General features: G+C 44.9%; 1 protein-coding gene across 1 annotated transcript in view; it reads left to right on the forward strand.

Annotated features, from left to right (window-relative positions):
• The window catches only part of gareml (GRB2 associated, regulator of MAPK1-like), a 223,558-nt gene that overhangs the window by 28,069 nt on the left and 170,971 nt on the right, over window positions 1-24,518 (forward strand). Inside the window, exon 2 of the mRNA XM_068017826.1 lies at window positions 23,351-23,491. Coding sequence (XP_067873927.1) covers window positions 23,351-23,491 — 141 coding nt within the window. The remainder of the gene's footprint in view (window positions 1-23,350; window positions 23,492-24,518) is intronic.

Here is a 24,518-nt window from a genome sequence, read left to right on the forward strand (position 1 = left end):
TTGAAAATTTCAGTTGACCCAGACTGCAGTTTTTTCAGGGAACGAGTTCCAGATTTATGTGAACAAAGTGCTTCCTGATTTCACCCTTAAGTGGCCTAGCTCCAATATTAGGATTAAGCTGTCGTATTCTTGAATTGTTTTCCATGTTAAAAGTGTTACATCAATGCATACTTTTGTTGTTGACTTTGCCATCATCATCTAATAACCAAGTAGCAACTATCCTGCTTGGGGGAAACGAGATTGGCATGTTCTGTGTGAGGTTGTGGTTCCAAGATGGTGTCTGACAAGAAAAGTTTGGAACTAAGTCAACCTTCATAACAGAAGTAGTATCCTGATTGATTGAAGATCTCAAATAGGTTTATTAAACAGCTAACGTATATACAGTGCAGAGCCCGAGCAAAACTGGAGTCAATGGGAATCGGGGGAAAACTTTCTGCTGGTTGAAGTTATACATTGCACAAAGGAAGATGGTTGTGGTTGTTGGAGGTCAATCATCTCAGTCCAGGACAATTTTTAAAATTCATTTGTGGGATGTGGGCATCGCTGTCTAGGCCAACATTTATTGCCCATCTCTAATTGCCCTTGAGAAGGTGGTGATGAGCTACCTTCTTGAACTGCTGCATTCCATGTGGTCTACGTACACCCACGATACTGTTAGAAAGGGAGTTCCAGGATTTTGACCCAGTGACAGTGAAGGAACGATGATATAGTTCCAAGTCAAGATGGTGTGTGGCTTGGAGGGGAACTTGCAGGTGGTGGTGTTCCCATGCATCTGCTGCCTTTGTCTTCTAAGTGGTAGAGGTCGCGGGTTTGGAAGATGCTGTAAAAGGAGCCTTGGTGCATTGCTGCAGTGCATCTTGTAGATGGTACACACTGCGGCCACTGTGCGTCAGTGGTGGAGGGAGTGAATGTTTGTGGATGGGGTGCCAATCAAGTGGGCTGCATTGTCCTGGATGGTGTCGAGCTTCTTGAGTGTTGTTGGAGCTGCACCCATCCAGGCAAGTGGAGAGTATTCCGTCACACTCCTGACTTGCGCCTTGTAGACGGAGGACAGGCTTTGGGGAGTCAGGAGGTGAGTTACTCGCCGCAGGATTCCTCCTGTTGTAGCCACAGTACTTATATGGCTACTCCAGTTCAGTTTCTGGTCAATGGTGACCCCAGGATGTTGATAGTGGGGAATCCAGCAATCGTAATGCCATTGAATGTCAAGGGGAGATGGTTAGATTCTCTCTTGTTGGAGATGGTCATTGCCTGGCATTTGTGTGGCGCAAATGTTAGTTGCCACTTATAAGCCCAAGTCTGGATATTGTCGACATGGATTGCTTCAGTATCTGAGGAGTTGCGAATGGTGCTGAACATTGTACAATCATCAGCGAACATCCCCACTTCTGACCTTATGATTGAAGGAAGGTCACTGATGAAGCAGCTAAAGATGGTTGGGCCTAGGACAGTATCCCGAGCAACTCCTGCAGTGATGTCCTGGAGCTGAGATGATTGACTTCCAACAACCACAAGCATCTTCCTTTGCACTAGGTATGACACCAACCAGTGGAGAGTTTTCCCCCTGATTCCCATTGACTCTAGTTTTGCTAGGGCTCATTGATGCCATACTTGTTCAATTGCTGCCTTGATGTCAAGGGCAGTCACTCTCACCTCACCTCTTGAGTTCAGCTCTTTTGTCAATGCTTGAACCAAGGCTGTAATGAGGTCAGGAGCTGAGTGGCCCTGGTGGAACCCAAACTGAGTGTCACTAAGCAGGTTAATGCTAAATAAGTGCCACTTGATGGCACTGTCGACAACACCTTCCATCACTTTACTGATAATCGAGAGTAGACTGATGGGGCAGTAATTGGCCGGGTTGGACTTGTCCTGCTTTTTGTGTACAGGACATACCTGGGCAATTTTCCACATTACCGGGTAGATGCCAGTGTTGTAGCTGTACTGGAACAGCTTGGCTCAGGGCGCGGCAAGTTCTGGAGCACAGGTCTTCAGCACTATTGCCGGAACATTGTCAGGGCCCATAGCCTTTGCAGTATCCAGTGCCTTCAGTCATTTCTTGATCTCACACAGAGTGAATCGAATTGGCTGAAGACTAGCATCTGTGATGCTGGGGACTTCAGGAGGAGGCCGAGATGGATCATCCACTCGACAATTTTGATTGAAGATTGTTGGAAATGCATCAGCCTTATCTTTTGCACTTATGTGCTGGGCTTCCCCATCATTGAGGATGGGGATATTTGTGGAGCCACCTCCTCCTGTTAGTTGTTTAATTGTCCACCACCATTCACGACTGGATGTGGCAGGCCTGCAGAACTTAGATCTGATCTGTCGGTTGTGGGATCACTTAGCTCTGTCTATCGCATGCTGCTTCCGTTGCTTGGCATGCAAGTTGTCCTGTGTTGTAGCTTCACCAGGTTGACACCTCATCTTGAGGTATGCCTGGTGCTGCTCCTGGCATGCCCTCCTGCACTGTTCATTGAACCAGGGTTGAACCCCAGCTTGATGGTAATGGTACAGTGGGGGATATGCCAGGCCATGAGGTTACAGATTGTGGGTTAGTACAATTCTGCTGCTGCTGATGGCCCACAGTGTGTCATGGATGCCCAGTTTTGCGTTGCTAGATCTGTTCGAAATCTATCCCATTTAGCACGGTGGTCGTGCCACACAACATGATGGAGGGTATCATCAATGTGAAGATGGGACTTTACTGCAGGAGTTCCTCAGGGTGGTGTCCTCAGCCCAACCATCTTCAGCTCCTTCATCAATGACCTTCCCTCCATGATAGGGTCAGAAGTGTGGATGTTCGCTGATAATTGGACAATGCTCAGCACCATTTGTGACTCCTCAGATACTGATGCAGTTCGTGTCCATATGCAGCAAGTCGTGCACAACATTTAGGCTTGGGCTGATAAGTAGCAATTTACATTCTCGCCATACAAGTGCCAGGCAATGACCACCTCCAACAAGAGAGAATCTAACCACCTCCCCTTGACATTCAATGGCATTCCATCGCTGAATCCCCCACTATCAACATCCTGGGAGTTACCATTGACCAGAAACTGAACTGGACCAGCCAGATAAGTACTGTGGCTACAAAAGCAGATCAGAGGCTGGGAATTCTGCGATGAGTAACTCACCTCCTGACTCCCCAATGCCTGTTGTCATACAGACCCACACCTGCCAAGAATGAGGCATATTAATTTTGTCATAAGAACATTGATTTTAAAATGTTGCTGGAATGAAGAAATGACTTGTTTGAAGATCGCCAGACACTGGGCTGGAAGGACATTTGCATACTCAGAGACGCTGCTTGTGGAGACAATATTCGTAGTCGTTAACTGGATTAGCGTTTAAGATTAATAAACTTCTACCTTTCTTGTTTAAAACTAAGGAAACCTGTCTGATTTCTTTGCCTTATAATTGGAGCAGTGAGCAAGGATTCAATGAGGGGGTCCTAAAAACACGATGTTTAAAAATTAAACCCTGTTAAACCAGGCAAAGGCTGAGATGGAACCCCTAGACTCCTTCTCACCTGGTCGTAACAGAAATTTAGGGGCTAGCATCCTGGATTTGATCTACAGACAAATGAAAGTGGAAGTGGGAAGTCAAATTGATCCCAAACAGAAAGAGAAAAGATTTCAAGACAGGTTTTCTTGTGGTTGTGCGTGCTTGAATACTAACATGTCTGCAACTGAAGCTAGTAGCTCTCCAAGCCAGGATGAAGTAACTTGGGATACGTTAAAAGCACTGTCTATGGAGGAGTTGAGGAAAATGGCTGAGCAGTGTGGGATCACTGTACATGGCAAGGCTAGGCAGTCTAAACTCCTAACACTAGTGGCAAACCATTTTTCCCCTGAATCTGAAGAAGCAGAAGCAGTGTTCGAAGTAGACTCAGACAGGGTATTGTTAGCAAAGATACAATTGGAACAGAGGAAACTTGAATTAGAGGAGAAAGAAAGAGCAAGACAGGAGAGAGAGAAAGAGTCTTCCAGAAGGAATGTGAAGACGAGGAGAGGGAGGAGAGAGAAAGAGAAAGAACCCTTCAGAAAGAATGTGAAGAAAGAGAGCTGAGATGATTTGAGTTCACTAGGGGGCGACAGAGTAACCTCAGTGAAAGCATGGCCAGTATGGAGCAGCGTAATTCAGGGCTGGGTACAGAATTGTTAAAACTTTCGCAACTGATCTGAAAATTCAATGAGGGAGACGTGGAAATGTTTTTTGTGTCTTTTGAAAAACTGCAAGGTAGTTAAAGTGGCCAGCTGAGGCTTGGACTCTGCTGGTTACAGAGTAAATTAGTAGGAAAAGCCCATGAGGTTTATTCCATGTTGCTGGATGAGAGTTCATCAAGTTACGAACTGACAAAAAATACTATCCTCGGGGTATATGAGTTAGTACTGGAAGCCTATCGCCAAAAGTTTAGAACCCTCAAGAAGCAAGCTGATCAAACTTACCTGGATTTTGAGAGAAATAAGCAGCTGGTTTTTAATCAGTGACTGAGGGCTCTTAAAGTGCAGCCCAGCTGTGAAAATCTCAGAGAAGTAATTTTGTTAGAGGAATTTAAAAACTCTCTCCTGCTCTCCATTAAGACCCAAGTAAAAGAGCAGAAGGCTCATAGAGCCCAGCAGACAGCAGTCCTGGCCGATGAGTTTGCTCTCATTTATAAATTGGTTTCCAGGGTAAAACCTTTCCTAATCACCCCCACAAATCCAAAAAGGACAGAGGGTGGGAAGGTGATAGAAGCCCAAGCAGTCCTGGGAGGGAAAGAAAAGCAGGAGACACGGGGGGCCCTCCTCCAGCCAAAAAGGAAGGTGCTGTGAGTCGGAGTAAGACTTGGAGACCTGTGTGCTTCCATTGTAATAAATCAGGGCATCTGAGAGCTGACTGCTAGAAACTAAAGGGAAAACTTGTAGGGTTAATCAGGGCACACCCGCTCAGTGAAGGAGGGACCCTGATGGAAAGCACAGCAGGATAAGCTGTGGCTGTAACTGCAGTAAGAGTGAGACCCTGGAAGCTTACGGCGGCAAGTGCAGCAAGTGTGCACCATCTACAAGATGCACTGCAGCAATGCACCAAGGCTCCTTTTACAGCACCTTCCAAACCTGCGACTTCTACCACCTAGAACGACAAGGGCAGCAGATGCATGGGAACACCACCATCTGCTAGTTCCCCTCCAAGCCACACACCACCCTGACTTGGAAATATATCACTGTTCCTTCACTGTCGCTGGGTCACAATCCTGAAACTCCCTCCCTAAAGGCACTGTGGGTGTACTAACACCACATGGACTGCAGCGTTTCAAGAAAGTGGCCCACCACCACCTTCTCAAGGACAATTAGGGATAGGCAATAAATACTGGCCTTGTCTGCAATGCCCACATCCTTTGAAATAATAATTTAAAAATATTCACAGCACAAAGAATATGAGATTGTAAGGAATTGTGGAAAGATGAACCATAATTTGGTTCCATCCATCCCCTTCTTTCCATTGACCCAATGCAATTGTTGGCCGGATGCCCATTTTTACAGCATGTTACATTTTACTCTCCATTGAAGTCGATGGAGAGTATAATCGAGCAGCTGACTCAAACCTGCCCTGTTTCTGTCAGCGGGCTAAATTAAAATTGGGCTTCTGATTCCCTCTTTGTCCTTGTTCCCTAGGAGAAAAAGAGCTTTTTCCTCATAGCAGTGAGAACTTAGAAGCTTTGTGTTATCTCACGTCTCACAGCTGTCTCTTAGAAGTCATTGGTTGTCTGGATCCTGAAAAAGAAGGCAAAAAGTGAGAGTTACTTTTGGTTATGTGCAGCAAAATTGAGAAGTCAACATGTAGCCCACAATGGATGTGATGACAGGTATCTGCAATAATATAACACAGGAGGCTTTCATGTGGTGAATAAACGTAGGGCTGTGAGCGAAGCTCCACTTCCAGTTAAGGGTCCTTGCTGCCTCCTGGGCATTACTGGCAAACAATTCAGGCATAACTTGACAGCACTACATAGTACAGTGTATTCTGGGAGGTGTTTCTGGCTCCTCCTATTTTGCCTGTGGTAAGGCCACTAAGCTTTTTGTGTTACTGTGCTTCAGATACTTGTGTTAGGATTCAGTGGGCTGGCTATCTTCTTCCATTGCCTCTGAGCTGCTCTGCTTTGAACTCTGAACTGCTCTGTGTCAAATAGCTCCTGCCGCCTCAGTCTCATTGGGCAAAATATTATCGACTTAGTCCCTGTGCTCCCTCCAATCTGGAGGCACCGAGGGTCTAGGACTTCAGGAGGGCATGACAGGCGCATGGCATAACACTTTCAGGTGCTGAAACCCACATTCCAGCATTCTCCTGCACATCACACCTCAGGCTTTACTCATTCCTCTCCCTGCAGGAAACTCACATCCCCATCTGAGCAGCTGACACTCACACTCATCCTGAGCTTATTGCTCTTTTGCACCCTATGCTTCAAAGTGACCCTCCTTGCCTCCTCTGCACACAAGCGATTACCAGCGCTCACACCTCCCTGTGTTCTCTCCTTGCAGAAGAGAACACACAACTTGGCAAAACATGAGGTGGAGGGAGGCGGGGGTGGGCCTCCAGTGACAGGCACCTTGTCATCCCCTGGCAATGTATGTCCACCGGTTCACTAGGAAGGAGGTCTTGTTCCAGGTGGCTGCAGATGTCAGCAGCAACTTGCCATGACAGCTTGAGCTTCTTGAGGCACTGGTGCTCAGACATGTCAAGAGAACTGATTCTCTGGCTGTAGACCCTGTGTTGGGAGTCTCGCCTGCTTCCAACTGAATTTCGGTGTCCATCCCATCTGCCCTGTGGCGGGGCATGTGGCTGAGGAGAAGGCAGCTGGTACTTCTGCTGGTGTTGGTCCTGATGCTGCTGGAGCTGTTGGTAGTGGTGAACCTACTGCCCTAGATCCTCAGCAGAGATGAACAGTGGAGCTGCATAAGCTGCTTACATGCTGCTCTGAAGGCAGGGAAGTGTAGCTGAAGGTGGGTGAAGTGCTAGACAGATGAATTACCTGCCTTCTAAGCAGTTGGCAATCACCTGCCAAGCAGTGATAGCACTCTGTGACAGTAGGAGTGCTTTGAATATCAGTCTCTCACCTGGCCGTGTTTGCAGCTGTAACTGATCAAAGCCTTCCCAGCTTGTCAGTTTCACTCGGGAAGTTCTTCCATTGTGCATTCAAAGGAATCCATGCGCAAAATTGCTCCTAATTACCTTCTTAAGTACTTCAAATGGCTTCCCACCTCAGCCATGGGGGTTCCCCATTGCAATCCCAACCCACCCCTGGGAAAGCCAGAAGGAAGTGGGATCACATTGGGATCCCAACCCGAAGTCATTTTCTGCAATTTTCCTGCCTGCCCTGCTCCCAAACCTAGCTCCACTGGCCTAGGAAAATTCCACCCATTATCTCCAGCAGCACGTCCACAGTTGCATCTGAGGACCACTGGGCTCTTTGCCTTCTGCCAGATGTTACAATGATAATGAACTTTATATCCCGCTGTACATTTGTTTTGGTGGGTACCCAGCTTTTTAAGTTAATGTTGGCATTGAAATTCAGCAACAGTGTGCTAATTCCTGCTTCCCAAATGTGTCTGAATCTGAGGCAAATCACACTCCTCTCTCCTTCTACTTCCTTCATACTAAAAGGCTAAAAGGTTCTGCTTCAACTGCCTCTGGCAATCTAATAGAGTGGATTTTTTTCCCACAGCACATGCTCCATATTGATTTTATTTCTGCATATGTTGCCAAATGATTCTCTGGAAACTAGTTCACAATGAGATTTGGGTCAAGTGTTGTAAATAGCATGTTCTCATTTTCCTCGACATACAATAACCATTGTTACGATAAAGACAGTGCTTGCATTTATATTGCACCTTTCACAACTTCAGGATGTCTCTCTTTACAGCACTTTACAGCAATGATGAGTCAATACCAGTCATGGGTGAGCTGGACATACAGCCAACAAAATCGGAACTCAGTGATGCCATTGATTCTCTAGCCAGCGGAAAAGCCCCTGGGAAGGACAGCATTACCCCTGAAATAATCAAGAGTGCCAAGCCTGCTATACTCTCAGCACTACATGAACTGCTATGCCTGTGCTGGGACGAGGGAGCAGTACCACAGGACATGCGCGATGCCAATATCATCACCCTCTATCAAAACAAAGGTGACCGCGGTGACTGCAACAACTACCGTGGAATCTCCCTGCTCAGCATAGTGGGGAAAGTCTTTGCTCGAGTCGCTCTAAACAGGCTCCAGAAGCTGGCCGAGCGGGTCTACCCTGAGGCATAGTGTGGCTTTCGTGCAGAGAGATCGACTGTTGACATGCTGTTCTCCCTTCGTCAGATAAAGGAGAAATGCTGCGAACAACAGATGCCCCTCGACATTGCTTTCATTGATCTCACCAAAGCCTTTGACTTCGTCAGCAGACGTGGTCTCTTCAGACTACTAGAAAAGATTGGATGTCCACCAAAGCTACTCATCACCTCATTCCATGACAATATGACATTCAACATTCCATTCAACATGGCGGCTCCTCATCAGACCCCTTTCCGATCCTGAGTGGCGTGAAACAGGGCTGTGTTCTCGCACCCACACTTTTTGGGATTTTCTTCTCCCTGCTGCTTTCACATGCGTTCAAGTCTTCTGAAGAAGGAATTTTCCTCCACACAAGTTCAGGGGGCAGGTTGTTCAACCTTGCCCGTCTAAGAGCGAAGACCAAAGTACGGAAATTCCTCATCAGGGAACTCCTCTTTGCTGATGATGCTGCTTTAACATCTCACACAGAAGAGTGCCTGCAGAGACTCATCGACAGGTTTGCGGCTGCCTGCAATGAATTTGGCCTAACCATCAGCCTCAAGAAAACGAACATCATGGGACAGGACGTCAGAAATGCTCCATCCATCAATATTGGCGACCACGCTCTGGAAGTGGTTCAAGAGTTCACCTACCTAGGCTCAACTATCACCAGTAACCTGTCTCTCGATGCAGAAATCAACAAGCGCATGGGAAAGGCTTCCACTGCTATGTCCAGACTGGCCAAGAGAGTGTGGGAAAATGGCGCACTGATACGGAACACAAAAGTCCAAGTGTATCAAGCCTGTGTCCTCAGTACCTTGATCTATGGCAGCGAGGCCTGGACAACGTATGTCAGCCAAGAGCGACGTCTCAATTCATTCCATCTTCGCTGCCTCCAGAGAATACTTGGCATCAGGTGGCAGGACCGTATCTCCAACACAGAAGTCCTCGAGGTGGCCAACATCCCCAGCTTATACACACTACTGAGTCAGCGATGCTTGAGATGGCTTGGCCATGTGAGCCGCATGGAAAATGGCAGGAGCACCAAAGACACTTTGTACAGCGAGCTCGCCACTGGTATCAGACCCACCGGCCGTCCATGTCTCCGCTTTAAAGCCGTCTGCAAACGCGACATGAAGTCCTGTGACATTGATCACAAGTCGTGGGAGTCAGTTGCCAGCGTTCGCCAGAGCTGGCGGGCAGCCATAAAGGCGGGGCTAAAGTGTGGCGAGTCGAAGAGACTTAGTAGTTGGCAGGAAAAAAGACAAAAGCGCAAAGGGAGAGCCAACTGTGTAACAGCCCTGACAAACAAATTTTTCTGCAGCACCTGTGGAAGAGCCTGTCACTCTAGAATTGGCCTTTATAGCCACTCCAGGCACTGCTCCACACACCACTGACCACCTCCAGGCGCTTACCCATTGTCTCTCGAGATAAGGAGGCCAAAGAAACAGAAACAGCAATGAAGTACTTTTGTAGTGTAGTCACTGTTGTATTATAGGAAATGTGACAGCCAATTTGCATATAGCAAACTCCTACATACACTGATAATGACCAATTGTTTTTGGTGATATTGGTTTAGGGATAAACATATTGGCTAGGACTCCCTAAATAAAGGCATGGGATCGTATCTGCCCACCTGAAGGGGAGAATGGGGCGTTGGTTTAACGTCTCATCCTAAAGATGGTACCTTTGACATTACAGCACCTCCTCAGTATTGAACTGGAGTGTAGGCCCGAATTTTGTGCGCAACAACAACAACTTGCATTTATGTAGTGGCTTCAAAGTATTAAAATGTCTCAAGGCACTTCACAGGAATGTTTTCAGACAGAATTTAACATTAAGCCATGAAACGACATATTAAGAAAGGTGACCAAAAGCTTGGTCAACGCAATAGGTTTTGAGGAGTGTCTTAAAGCAGGAGAGAGAGGTAGAGAGAAAGGGAAGTTTAGGGAAGGTATTCTAGAATTAGGCTTTAGACAGCTAAAGGTATGCTACCAATGGAGGGGTGAAATCGGGAATGCAGAAAAGGCCAGAATTGGAGGAACACATTGTTCTCACAGGGTTGTAGGACTGGAGGAGGTTACAGAGATGGGGAGAGGCAAAGCCGTGAAGGCATTTGAACATAAAGTTGAGAATTTTAAAATGAAGGTGCTGCTGGACTAGAAACCCATGTAGATCAGCAAGCAGAGGGGTGATTGGTGAAGGCTCTGGAGTGGGGCTTGAACCCACAACCTTTAGACTTAGGTATGAGTGTTACCACTGAGCCACGACTAACACTGTGGGTTCTAAATTCTATAAGAAAATCCAAAAGCAGTTTTTTCAATACTATCCTCCTTTTGACATACAGAATTCAGAATCATGATCATAATCATTCAGTTACATGACGAGATTAAAAAGCACTGTTTAGACATTTCTGATTTATTGTGAAAATATACTTCAAGGAGCTGAAATTTTAGGAGTCTAGCTGTACCAGAGGACATGCCCAAGGCAACTGCCATAGACACAATCCCAAACTGTAGAGAAGTCATCATCATATCTAGAGCAGGTTGTCCACACCTGTAAAGGTACTTCAGAGGTGTCTATCCTGATCTACTGGCATCACTCTGATCAGCCCACAGTCGCTCATCTAGAAGAACCCCACAGTCTATCCTAGGATGAAGATAATCCCAGATAACTTATTCTTCAGCTTTTGTCCTGTCCTTGTACCCCATCAGAATTTCCTTAGATTCTAACAAGGATTGAATCCATGCTGAAACAGGATCCGTCCTAAATTCTGGTCCTTCGCGAAAAAGTGCCAGCATTGTGCCATCTCTCACTCTCAGAATTTCAGGGCTTATGGTTGGCAGTCATGACCAAGATGACATGAAAGGGCAACTGGAAGATCAGGTGCACAACTTGCATGGAAGGAATGCTGAACTAGGAGACTAGGTCCTGCAGCAATTCTATTATGGCTTCTAATTCCATGCTCTTCTATTGTTAGTGAGCTGATGTGCTTGCATCCATTTCCTGAGCAAGCCTTCAATTTAATGGGAAAATGTTTAAAACCACATGCTAGCTTTACTCCATTTTCTTTGTGCATCCACTTAGAATGGGAAGAAGAGAAGGTCCATGGGCACAGGAGCTCTTAAATAGCCTTAATTAATCAACGGGGTAGAGCTTAATATGCGAATAACATTTTGATGACATGAGGATGATTTTGATATGATCAGTCTGTGACATGATGCACATGTTTGCTGTATGCGTGCCGTCTGTGTCATTGCCAGCTACCTTATCAGGTAACTCCCTAAAATAAAAGCAAAATACTGCGGATGCTGGAAATCTGAAATAAAAACAAGAAATGCTGGAACCACTCAGCAGGTCTGGCAGCATCTGTGAAGGGTCACTGACCCGAAACGTTAACTCTGCTTCTCTTTTCACAGATGCTGCCAGACCTGCTGAGTGGTTCCAGCATTTCTTGTTTTTATTTCAGGTAATTCCCTTATTCTCTTTGTCCTGGGAGTGTGTGGCTTTGGGGAGTCAGGAGCTGAGTTACTCACTTCAGAATTCTTGGAACTACGAGGATAAAAACACTTTCTGTCCATTAGTTGTTATTTCAACCCTTTCCTCACCCCCACCAAGATTGAGGATTCTAATTTTGTTTAAATGTAAGTACTAACCATGAAGTAGTGCTACTGCATTGCAACTGCATTTTGGCTGTAGTTCATTACAGAATGCTAATTCAGTCTGTGGCTCAGTGCCAGAGTCACGTGCAAATGGACTGTTAATCTTCATCTATCATCTTGTCTACTGTGTCCAGGAGGAATGAATGTCTGATGAGTAAAATCTAAAGTACCTAATTTACCTAAGTGAGAAATTGTTTTAGTTAAAAAAAATTGTATTTACTACTAGGACCACCTTCACTCATTTAACAAATAATATAAAATTTAAAAAATGAATTGGACATAATGCCCTGGTTGCATTATCAAATACTATTCATTGACTACAATACGATTCTGTATTAACACACTTGATGGCAGGTTTTCCCAGTGCTGCATCTTCCTAAATCTTGCATTGCACCCTCCTTACCAGCACACGGCAGTTAACAGCAAATGGCACAAATAAAAATAAATATTTTCATGTTGACACACAGTGAACTCCACAATTCACTGTAACCTTAATTTCAGGATATTGATCTTCATAAATGTTTCCCATGTAGTCAAAGTAAAATGAGATAAAAATTATGTTGGGCATCTCACTTAACAGAGATATATATACTAACACTGCACAATGGTAAACATTATCCTCTCACATCCCAAACAGAAGGGTGAATTTACCTGACAAATAGGGTAACAATTTCCTTTAACAAAAGCAAAATACTGAGGATGCTGGAAATCTGAAATAAAAACAAGAAATGCTGGAACCACTCAGCAGGTCTGGCAGCATCTGTGAAAAGAGAAACAGAGTTAACGTTTCGGGTCAGTAACCCTTCTTCGGAACTAGGGTAACAATTTCCTTTCTCTAGTGACTCTCAGGGGTCATAAATGAGTTCTGGTGGACATGAATCAGTAACAGAAAATTGTTCTCATCGACACAATTAATAGCATGGGAAGAGGAGTGGGGATAGGAAAACACAATGTAATGAGAAGATGCAACATAAATGAGATGCGTGGAATTCAGTTGATTGAAGATCTCAAACAGGTTTATTAAACAGCTAACTTATATACAGTGCAGAGCTAACTATTTATAGGACTTGCCTCTTGGTGTTAGAGTTACAGAGTGAGACTGGCATGTAGTCACATGTAATTACACAACAACAATGTGTCTAAATATACAATCCCTTCAGTCTTTTGATTTGGAAAAACTGTGCAGCCGATTTTCAACCTGAAAAACAGGAACCAGTAGTGGAACCAGTAGTTGAAAATCGGGGGTTATGGGGCATCCCGACCACCTGATTAATGCTTTTAGCTTATTTGATATAATTTTCAGGTGGGCCTATAAGTGAACAAGCAGTGTGTCTGCCTGTTTTCGGCATAATGCTACTTAAATATGTAAATCTAGATTATAGGATCCCATTTGCAATTTTCAGGCAAATGGACAGAATTTGTGCCACACACGTTCCACCCATTTGGAACAGACCCTGAAAGAGACTGCTGCTAGCTGCTCAAGAAATGGCCCAGAAATTGTGAGGGAAAATTTTCTCTGGGAGCAGGAGGAGCACGAATACAAAAATATTGATTGGTTCCCCTACCCTGCCCACTCCTGCTGACTGGCTTAGCATGGAAGCCAGCCAATTTCCTGCCCTCCTACAGCACTGTGAGCTGCAATGAGGTACACGCTAATCTCTGGCAGCGTCTAAATGAAGCTTGAACTGAGGGGCTCCCAACGCCAGCATCGGGTGGGTGGCAGGGACACTCCATTGATTTTGCACCCAGCTTAAGCACAAGTCAAATTTTACCCCCACCCCACCTCATGTCTTTTAGCTCCTCTGAACTTTTAATATTTTTCGTATCTCCTCTACACCCTCCTCTTCCTCTGGAGGGGGATGTGCAGTGGGGCCTGCAAACCCCAATAAATCAGACAAAATGGGGAAAGAAAAAATATTAACATTTAATTAAATCAGTCTGAGGAAAACTGATAAATGTGGAATTCAAACTAAAATATCAGGATGGACATCCCTTAGTTTTGAGACCCATTGCAGCAATTCAGCTACTATTCTTCATGCAGTGAAGGCAGACCCTAAATCTCTTCCTTCCTAGTTATCCATGTGGGCCCAATAATTTCCTAAACTTGTAAAACCAGTCGATTGTGGAGTTAATTGAATCCCAAAAGAAAATTATCTAAAATCTGGCTCTGGCTCCCCACTTGACATTGATCTGATGCTGACAGTACTCCCAAAGCACTAATAAGATTATTGAAACAGACGCTAGTCTGAGATATTTGCTGTATAATTCTCTGAGTGAAATCAGATTTGTAAATAATTCTTGCCATTAATTAAAAATGAAAGATATTGTAGGAAGAGGTTTGCAATGTAACGATCTGCTTAAATCTCCTAGATATTGCTTTTCAAAGCTCCTGGGAATTAAATTCGCTAGGGGGCTGATATCATGATGCGCAATTAATCAGCACCCTTTGATTTTGATGTAGGCAGTATGGCAACTTTGTGCTGCCCATTCATTTCAATTAGTTCAATGTCCAGCCAGGGCTAACTGTGCTGTTCATTAGTTGGACTTGTCAGCAGAGGGCCAATAACCTGAGTGGCTAGCACCACTTAAAGCTAGCCTGTACAGCTTAAGCATGCACTGCTTAAAGGGGAGTGCTGGGAGTTATGAAGAATTCCCAGTCTCTGACCTGCTCTTGTAGCCACAGCATATAAAATATGGCTGGTCCAGTTCAGTTTCTGGTCAATGGTAATTCCCAGGATGTTTATTGTGGGCGATTCAGCGATGGTAATGCAGCTGAATGTCAAGGGCAGATGCTTAGATTCTATCTTGTTAGAGATGGTCATTGCCCGGCACTTATGTGGCGTGAGTGTTATTTGCTACTTATCAGCCCAAGCCTGAATGTTGTGCAGGTCTTGTTGCATCTGGACATGGACTGTTTCAGTATCTGAGGAGTCACAAATGGTGCTGAACATTGTGCAATCATCAGCAAACATCCCCACTTCTGACCTTATGATGAAGAGAAGGTCACTGATGATGCAGCTGAAGATGGTTGGCCCAGGACTCTGAGGAACTCCTGCAGCGAAGTCCTGGGACTGAGATGATTGACCTCCAACAACCACAGCCATCTTCCTTTGTGCTAGGTTTGACTCCAACCAGTGGAGAGTTTTCCCCTGATTCCCATTGACTTCAATTTTTCCAGGACTCCTTGATGCCACACTTGTGAACTGGAACATAGGACTGGACATGGTTTGTAGGGATGTAGTAGTGAAGTCATACCAAGATTGGTAAACAAATATGAATATTTTAAAATCAGCATACTGAGAAATGGGGAGCCAGTGGGAGTCAGCAAGAACTGGGTACAGTGTGACAGGTACAAGCTGGATGTGGGTGGCAGAGTTCTGCTCAATTGGAGTTTATGTACAAGTGGATCACAGAATCACAGAATAATACAGTGCAGAAGAGGCCCTTCAGCCCATCGAGTCTGCACCGATGCATTAAAACACCTGACCTGTCTACCTAATCCCATTTGCCAGCACTTGGCCCATAGTCTTGAATGTTATGATGTGCCAAGTACTCATCCAGGTACTTTTTAAAGGATGTGAGGCAACCTGCCTCTACCACCCTCCCAGGCAGGGCATTCCAGACAGTCACCACTCTCTGGGTAAAAAAGTTCTTCCTCAAATTCCCCTTAAACCTCCCGCCCCTCACCTTAAACTTGTGACCCCTCGTAACTGACCCTTCAACTAAGGGGAACAGCTGCTCCCTATCCACCCTGTCCATGCCCCTCATAATCTTGTACACCTCGATCAGGTCACCCCTCAGTCTTCTCTGCTTCGTGAAAACAACCCAAGCCTATCTAACCTCTCTTCATAGCTTAAATGTTCCATCCCAGGCAACATCCTGGTGAATCGACTCTGCACCCCCTCCAATGCAATCACATCCTTCCTATAATGTGGCGACCAGAATTGCACACAGTACTCCAGCTGTGGCCTTACCAAAGTTCTGTACAACTCCAACATGACCTCCCTGCTTTTGTAATCTATGCCTCGATTGATAAAGGCAAGTGTCCCATATGCCTTTTTCACCACCCTATTAACCTGCCCTTCTGCCTTCGGAGATCTATGGACAAACACGCCAAGGTCCCTTTGTTCCTCGGAACTTCCCAGTGTCAAGCCATTCATTGAATACTTCCGTGTCACATTACTCCTTCCGAGGTGTATCACCTCACACTTTTCAGCGTTAAATTCCATCTGCCACCTTTCTGCCCATTTGACCATCCCGTCTATATCTTCCTGTAACCCAAGACGCTCAACCTCACTGTTAACCACTCAGCCAATCTTTGTGTCATCCGCAAACTTACTGATCCTACCCCCCACATAGTCATCTATGTCGATTATATAAATGACAAACAATAGGGGACCCAGCACAGATCCCTGTGGTACGCCACTGGACACTGGCTTCCATGAGATGAGTAAGTGTCTTGTAGAAATACTGCCAGGAGGTAAGAAAGGTATGATTAAGAGTTCAGTAACAGCAGTACGATATAGTGGTAGAGATGGAAGCCATGGCAGAAATAGGCAATCTTGGTGGTTGACTTGATTAGGTTTAAAGCTCAGCTTGAGGCCACGTAGAACCCATTCATTGCACACTGTTGGGCTGTGTTTGAGTGAGCACCCAGTGAGTGGAAGGGAATTGAGCAAAAGTGTAGAGTTTCTGATTTCTTGGTCATTTTTACCTGGTAAAATTTTGCACACAAAGGAGACCAAGGAATTCTCCCACAATTATTTATTTTACCGGATCCAATTTTTTAAAAGTAGAAAGCAGAACTATTGCATTATGGGCATGAGCTAATGCAGAGCTTCCCTGTTCCGTTCAATTTCTTTTTTTATTCATTCATGGGCTGTGGGCATCACTGGCCAGGTCAGCATTTATTGCCCATCTCTAATTGCCCTTGAGAAGGTGGTGGTGAGCTGCCTTCTTGAACCGCTACAGTCCATGTGGGATTGGTACACCCACAGTGCTGTTAGGAAGGGAGTTCCAGGATTTTGACCCAGCGACAGTGAAGGAACGGTGATATAGTTGCAAGTCAGGATGGTGTGTGACTTGGAGGGGAACTTGCAGGTGGTGGTGTTCCCATGCATTTGCTGCCCTTGTCCTTCTAGTTGGTAGAGGTTGCGGGTTTGGAAGATGCTGTAAAAGGAGCCTTGCTGCATTGCTGCAGTGCATCTTGTAGATGGTACACACTGCTGCCACTGTGCGTCGGTGGTGGAGGGAGTGAATGTTTGTGGATGGTGTGCCAATCAAGTGACTGTTTTGTCCTGGATGGTGTCGAGCTTCTTGAGTGTTGTTGGAGCTGCACCCATCCAAGCAAGTGGAAAGTATTCCATCACACTCCTGACTTGTGCCTTGTCGATGGTAGACAGGCTTTGGGGAGTCAGGAGGTGAGTTACTCGCTGCAGGATTCCTAGCCTCGGACCTGCTCTTGTAGCTATGGTATTTATATGGCTATTCCAGTTCAGTTTCTGGTCAATGGTAGCCCCTAGGATATTGATAGTAGGGGATTCAGCGATGGTAATGCCATTGAATGTCAAGAGGAGATGGTTAGATTCTCTCTTGTTGGAGATGGTCATTGTCTGGTCTTTAAGTGGCGTGAATGTTACTTGCCGCTTATCAGCCCAAGCCTGGATGTTATCCAGGTCTTGCTGCATTTCTACACGGACTGCTTTTGATTGAAGGAAGGTCATTGATGAAGCAGCTGAAGATGGTTGGGCTGAGGACACTACCCTGAGGAACTCATGCAGCGATGTCCTGGAGATCAGATGATTGACCTCCAACAACCACAATCAACTTCCTTTGCACTAGGAATGACTCCAACTAGAGGAGAGTTCTCCCCCTGATTCCCATTGACTTCAGTTTTGCTAGGGCTCCTTGATGCCATACTCAGTCAAATGATGCCTTGATGTCAAGGGCAGCCACTCTCACCTCACCTCTTGAGTTCAGCTCTTTTGCCCATGTTTGAACCAAGGCTGTAATGAGGTCAAGAGCTGAGTGGCCCTGGTGGAACCCAAACTGAGCGTCACTGAGCAGGTTATTGCTAAGCATGTGCCGCTTGATGGCACTGTTGATGACACCTTCCATCACTTTACTGATGATTGAGAGTAGGCTGCTGGGGCAGTAATTGGCCAGTTTGGACTTGTCCTGCTTTTTGCTTACAGGACATACCTGGGCAACTTTCCACTTTGCAGGCTAGATGCCAGTGTTACAGCTGCACTGGAACAGCTTGGTTAGGGGCGCAGCAAGTTCTGGAGCACAAGTCTTCAGTACTATTGCCAGAATATTGTCAGGGCGCATAGCCTTTGCAGTATCCAATGGCTTCAATCGTTTCTTGATACCACTCGGAGTGAATCGAATTGGCTGAAGTCTGGCATCTATGATGCTGGGGACTTCAGGAGGAGGCCAAGATGGATCATCAACTCAGCACTTCTGGCTGAAGATTGTTGCAAATGCTTCAGCCTTAGCTTCTGCACTTATGTGCTGGACTCCTCCATCATTGAGGATGGGGATATTTGTGGAGCCACCTCCTCCTGTAAGTTGTTTAATTGTCCACCACCATTCACAGCTGGATGTGGCAGGACTGCAGAGCTTAGATCTGCTCCGTTGGTTATGGGATCGCTTAGCTCTGTCTATCGCATGCTGCTTACGCAGTTTGGCTCGCAGGTAGTCCTGTGTTGTAGCTTCACCAGGTTGACATCTCATCTTGAGGTATGCCTGGTGCTGCTCCTGGCATGACCTCCTGCACTCTTCATTGAACCAGGGTTGGTCTCCTGGCTTGATGGTAATGGTAGAGTGGGGGATATGCCGGGCCATGAGGTTACAGATTGTGGTTGAGTACAAATATGCTGCTGCTGATGGCCCACAGTGTTTCATGGATGCCCAGTTTTGCATTGCTAGATCTGTTGGAAATCTACCTCATTTAGCATGGTGGTAGTGCCACACAAAACGATGGAGAGTATTCTCAATGTGAAGGCGGGACTTCGCCTCCACAAGGACTGTGCAGTGGTCACTCCTACCAATACTGTCATGGACAGATGCATTTGCGGCAGGCAGATTAGTGAGGACGAGGTCAAGTATATTTCTCGCTCTTGTTGGCTCCGTCAACACCTGCCGCAGACCCAGTCTGGCAGCTATGTCCTTTAGGACTCGGCCAGCATGGTCAGTAGTGGTGCTATCAAGCCACTCTTGGTGGTGAACGTTTAAGTCCCCCACCCAGAGTACATTCTGTGCCCTTGCCACCCTCAGTGCTTTCTCCACGTGGTGTTCAACATGGAGGAGTACTGAGTCATCAGCTGAGGGAGGGCAGTAGGTGGTAATCAGCAGGAGGTTTCCTTGTCCATGTTTGACCTGATGCCATGAGACTTCATGGGGTCCAGAGTCGATGTTGAGGACTCGCAGAGCAACTCTCTCCCAACTGTATACCACTGTGCCGCCGCCTCTGCTGGGTCTGTCCTGCCGGTGGGACAGGACATACTCGGGGATGGCGATGGCAGTGTCTGGGACATTGTCAAGTATGATTCCGTGAGTATGACTATGTCAGGTGGTTGCTTGACTCGTCTATGGGACAGCTCCCCTAACTTTGGCACAAGCCCCCAGATGTTAGTAAGGAGGACTTTGCAGGGTTGACAGGGCTGGGTTTGCCGTTGTCGTTTCCGGTACCTAGGTCAATGCCGGGTGGTCCGTCCGGTTTCATTCTTTTTTTATATTGACTTTGTAGCAGTTAGGTACAACTGAGTGGCTTGCTAGGCCATTTCAGAGGGCATGTAAGAGTCAACCACATTGCTGTGGGTCTGGAGTCACATGTAGGCCAGACCAGGTAAGGACAGCAGATTTCCTTCCCTAAAGGACATTAGTTAACCCGATGGGTTTTCACAACAATCGGCAATGGTTTCATGGCCATCATTAGACTAGCTTTTAATTCGAGATTTATTAATTGAATTCAAATTCCCCACAATTATACTAAAACAGTCCAAATGAGAAATGTATTTGAGGTCTAGGTGTTACACAGTGACAATAGGCAGGTTTGAGCTGAAAGTCTGTGGTTTGTAGCCTGAGATGTACCTCAGCACCAGTACAGCAAGTACGTTCTTCTTCAACACTTGCAAACTAATTCAAACACATCTGAGAATCAACTTCTAGATTCCTGAGAGTGCTTTTAAAAAAGGAGAGAAAATCTAACACCTAATTAATGCACCTCTCTGTGTTAAGAGTAACTTGATTCTCTAGGTGACTTGTTAATAAAAAGATACTGAGCCACACACAGTGCACACAATGACATTAGCTAGTGGCTGACAATATTTTGCTGAGATGACCTCACAACATCACCAGTAGTCATTAATATGCAAGTTGCAAGGGCAAAGTCAATCATAATTTTTCTGTGGCTGGGTAATTCTGGTGTGGACACTGGCAGCACACATTCACAACATTGGCCCTAGAATCCACACGTACTTTACTGAAGCAAATAATCCAGAATGACGGATTTCAAAGATGGTGGGGCACATGCACGGGATTCGTTCCGCGGAGCCGCCGTGCTATTTAGCGCGGCGGCTCATTTACATGGAAGGGGCGGAATGCCCACTCCCGATGACGTGGAGGGGGCGGGCTCTCCATCCCTGGCAACGGCGTCTGGCACCACTGCACAGGTGCCGAGGCCATTTTTTTAGGGCTTCCAGCCCTTCAGTTCAATTTACATTTTTTGAAGTTGCAGGACATGAAAAATTAAATTGACAACTTTATTAATAGTTTCAATCCCCTCTCTCACCGCCTCCCCATGAGTAAAAACTTTATTAATTGCTCTCTCCCCCCCAAAAAATCTGACATTCTAATTCCGACCTTCCCCCAACCCCTGAACTTTATTCATTTTCACCTTCAACTCCTTCCCACCATCCTCCCCACCAATTGCAAGAGATTTCCCTGCTCCCTCTGCCTTGAAAACTTAACTCCTCCCCCCTTCCCTCAGAGATCTGAAGGCCTGGGAGGTCTGGCAACTGGCTGGAATATCGCAGTGGTACGGCTGTCACGACGAGGTAAGTATTGATTCATTAATTAACATTTATTTCATGTTTAAATGAGGTTCCCATCGCCAAGCGGCAGGGGGACTGCCATGAGATCTCGTAGCCAGTGGTACTATGGGGCGAGGCCTTCCCCATTTCAAGGCCTGTGGCAGGCCTCTCCCGGAGGTATTTCCTGCCCCCCCCCCGCCCCCCACCCTGTCACGACCTCAAATGTCGGGTGGGGGCTGGTAAAATCCAGCCCATTATCTCATATGATCAGTGATGCCAGAGTCCCACTTCTCCACATAGTGAGTCTGGGTGATCAATGTATTATTTTTATGTTATTTACTGTACAATGTGAAGGCTGATGTGTATTTGTACGTTTACAACAGTTACGCAAAAATAACAGGGGAAATACAATACAAAAACAAGAAATGCTGGAATCACTCAGCAGGTCTGGCAGCATCTGTGGAAAGAGAAGCAGAGTTAACGTTTCGGGTCAGTGACCCTTCTTCGGAACTGACAAATATTAGAAAAGTCACAGATTATAAACAAGTGAGGTGGGGGTGGGGCAAGAGATAACAAAGGAGAAGGTGCAGATTGGACCAGGCCACATAGCTGACCAAAAGGTCACGGAGCAAAGGCAAACAATATGTTAATGGTGTGTTGAAAGACAAAGCATTAGTACAGATTAGGTGTGAATACACTGAATATTGAACAGCAGCAAGTGCAAACCTGAAGAAAAACAACCTGAAAAAAACAGTGGGTAAGCAAACTGAACAAACTAAGATGAAATGAAATAAATGCAAAAAAAGATTGTAAAAAATGTAAAAAGGAATGTAACAAAAAGGAAGAAAAAATAACTAAAAATGAAAGTAAAATGGGGGGCTGTCATGCTCTGAAATTATTGAACTCAATGTTCAGTCCGGCAGGCTGTAGTGTGCCTAATCGGTAGATGAGATGCTGTTCCTCGAGTTTATAATCTGTGACTTTTCTAATATTTGTCAGTTCCGAAGAAGGGTCACTGACCCGAAACGTTAACTCTGCTTCTCTTTCCACAGATGCTGCCAGACCTGCTGAGTGATTCCAGCATTTCTTGTTTTTGTTTCAGATTTCCAGCATCCGCAGTATTTTGCTTTTATTTTAGGGGAAATGCAATGTTGTTTGAACAAGTGCAACACCATAAATACAGAGACATTGACCCCAGATTTTGCAGTCAGTGACAGAGGAATGGTGCTTGCCATTCATTACTCTTACAGCTGCCCACAAACGTTTTGTGGGTTTTTGTGCAGCAACTTACAGTCATTTCAATGTGGCACCCTCTAAAGGGGATCTGAGGCCTATGTGCACGAGGTAAGTGTACCTTCTCAATCAATCAGATTGAAGAATCCTCATTGAGAAATGCCGGGTCCAACTTTAACTCTGTGTAAGTGAATGTGTTAGGAAGTGTAAGTTAGAATATTTAATTCCATGTAAAATCATCTACAGAAAGTGAAATAAAGCGAGAGAAAAACAGATCAGATTAAGACAGAGAGGTAAAAGGGACAATAAGAAGTAAAATTTTAAAATCTCCAACAATAATTAAAATCTGAAGAGGTGTGTCTCGACACTTGTAAAAGGAAATTTTCAGTATCCGGAAGGTTGTTTGGCAGTAGTTATGACTAATCACACTGTTAAAAATGCTCTTTCACCTGAATGGACAGAACCTCGCTTTTTCTGGAGTATTTATTCGGTAACTTGTAGTTAAGTACAGCAACTTCACACCTTTCGCGTGTCTTAATGCCGAGTTTCTTGGCGAGGTACAAGTGTAGTAAAGCTTGAGGAGGACCAGGACAAATCAGACAGCAACTTCCTGATTTCTGCGTTTAGCTGCGGAAGTTGTTATCCAATTTACTACATAATAACGGTAAGTGTTGATAGTCTCACCACTACGCTTAGTGCAAAATACAGAATAATGTAAATGGCATCAGCTGATTTTTTTGAGCTTCAAGAAACTGCAAAACTACAGATTGTATTTGCTGAAGCTACATTCCCATGATTAATGACATTCTCATGGTTAGTGGTATCTTGCAAACTCTCTTGAGTATGTTTCAGCCTTGTCACATATGTTGGGATATCTGCCTTTGTCTTGCATTCTGTTTCTGTTTCTATCTCTGCCTATCTGTCTTTCATTCCATTTGTGACATAATGCATCACTTTGAAATAATGCAAAATCCTAACTAATATAGCACTGATTCTTTGATAAAGCATTTAACTCCAATTTGGATAATAACCTGAAGGTTAAGCAAAAAAGTTTATTTATATAATCCAGGTCTCTGGATGTTTTATTGGAATCCATCCATACGTATTCTTTGGTTTGTTTCGCAGGAGAATATATAGAGGGATTGACCGAACAGGACCTACTCCTAATCCATTCATGTAGGCAGTGGACTACAGTGACTGCACACAGCTTAGAGGAGGGCCACTATGTGATTGGACCGAAGATTGACATCCCATTACAATACCTTGGTAAGAAAAAACAATACGATGAAAAGACTGAGAGTTGCTTGTTTTCAAATTTGTATAGAATATATAGGTCAATCTAGAACTTGGCCAGCATGATGCTAGAGCTCAGTTTCATCTGTACCAAACTGAACATGAATTGATGACTTGTTACATGCAGTTGGAAGGCAGTACACAGAAAGGAAGCATGGCAACTGCATTTTCTCGACCCTCAACCAAGTATCAGCAAAATCTTCACTGTTAAACACCAGGAGGCGTGTAGCAAGATGGTCATTGACTTGCGTGGGTATAAGGTAGAAACCTGTGTGCTGTCAAAGTGAAATAAGAATCAGGTATTGAAAGTAAAATAGAAAGTAATGTACAGCTGAACAGCATCATAAACACTTTCATTACTTACCCAGGCTAATTATTCTGACATATTGTTTGAACATTATTCTGAAAAACCCAAACTCTATAAGCACACAGTCAGACCCAGTAAGCAGTTTATGCTGTGCAAATTGTGCTAATATTAGAAAATTCCTAACAATGCTTCACTTAATCACATCTTTACTCAGTTCTAACTTGCTTCTTACTAAATTAGTGAGGATATTTTCAGAGGAAATGTGGCAATGGGAAATAACTATTACAGCCCTTCCACCCCTCTTTAATTCTGCATATTCAGGATTCAGCAAATGAATATCTGATAGGTGCAGCAATAGGTGACAACCAGTTATTAATGATCGACAGTTTTAAAGACATTGAGTTAAGTATGTGAAATAAAACTATTCTTTCTGTGCTTAGCTCCAAACTGAACTGAGTTGTTTTGTATAAAAGCTTACATGGAATGTTAATATGCTTTACACTAAAGATGCGTGGGAGTAATGTGTTTATAGTGAATGCCTGGTTCTTGGCAAAATCTGGATCTTCAGTACAATTATCATGGAGATAGTAAAAAAAAGAGTAGGCTATGCCTAACAGCTATTTGACTCCCTTGTTTTATTAAGAATAAGTTATATTGTTGAAAAAGAGACATGCTGTCGAAGTTTTTCATCTT

Source organism: Heterodontus francisci, chromosome 3, assembly GCF_036365525.1.
Source record: "Heterodontus francisci isolate sHetFra1 chromosome 3, sHetFra1.hap1, whole genome shotgun sequence".
Lineage (NCBI taxonomy): Eukaryota > Metazoa > Chordata > Chondrichthyes > Heterodontiformes > Heterodontidae > Heterodontus > Heterodontus francisci.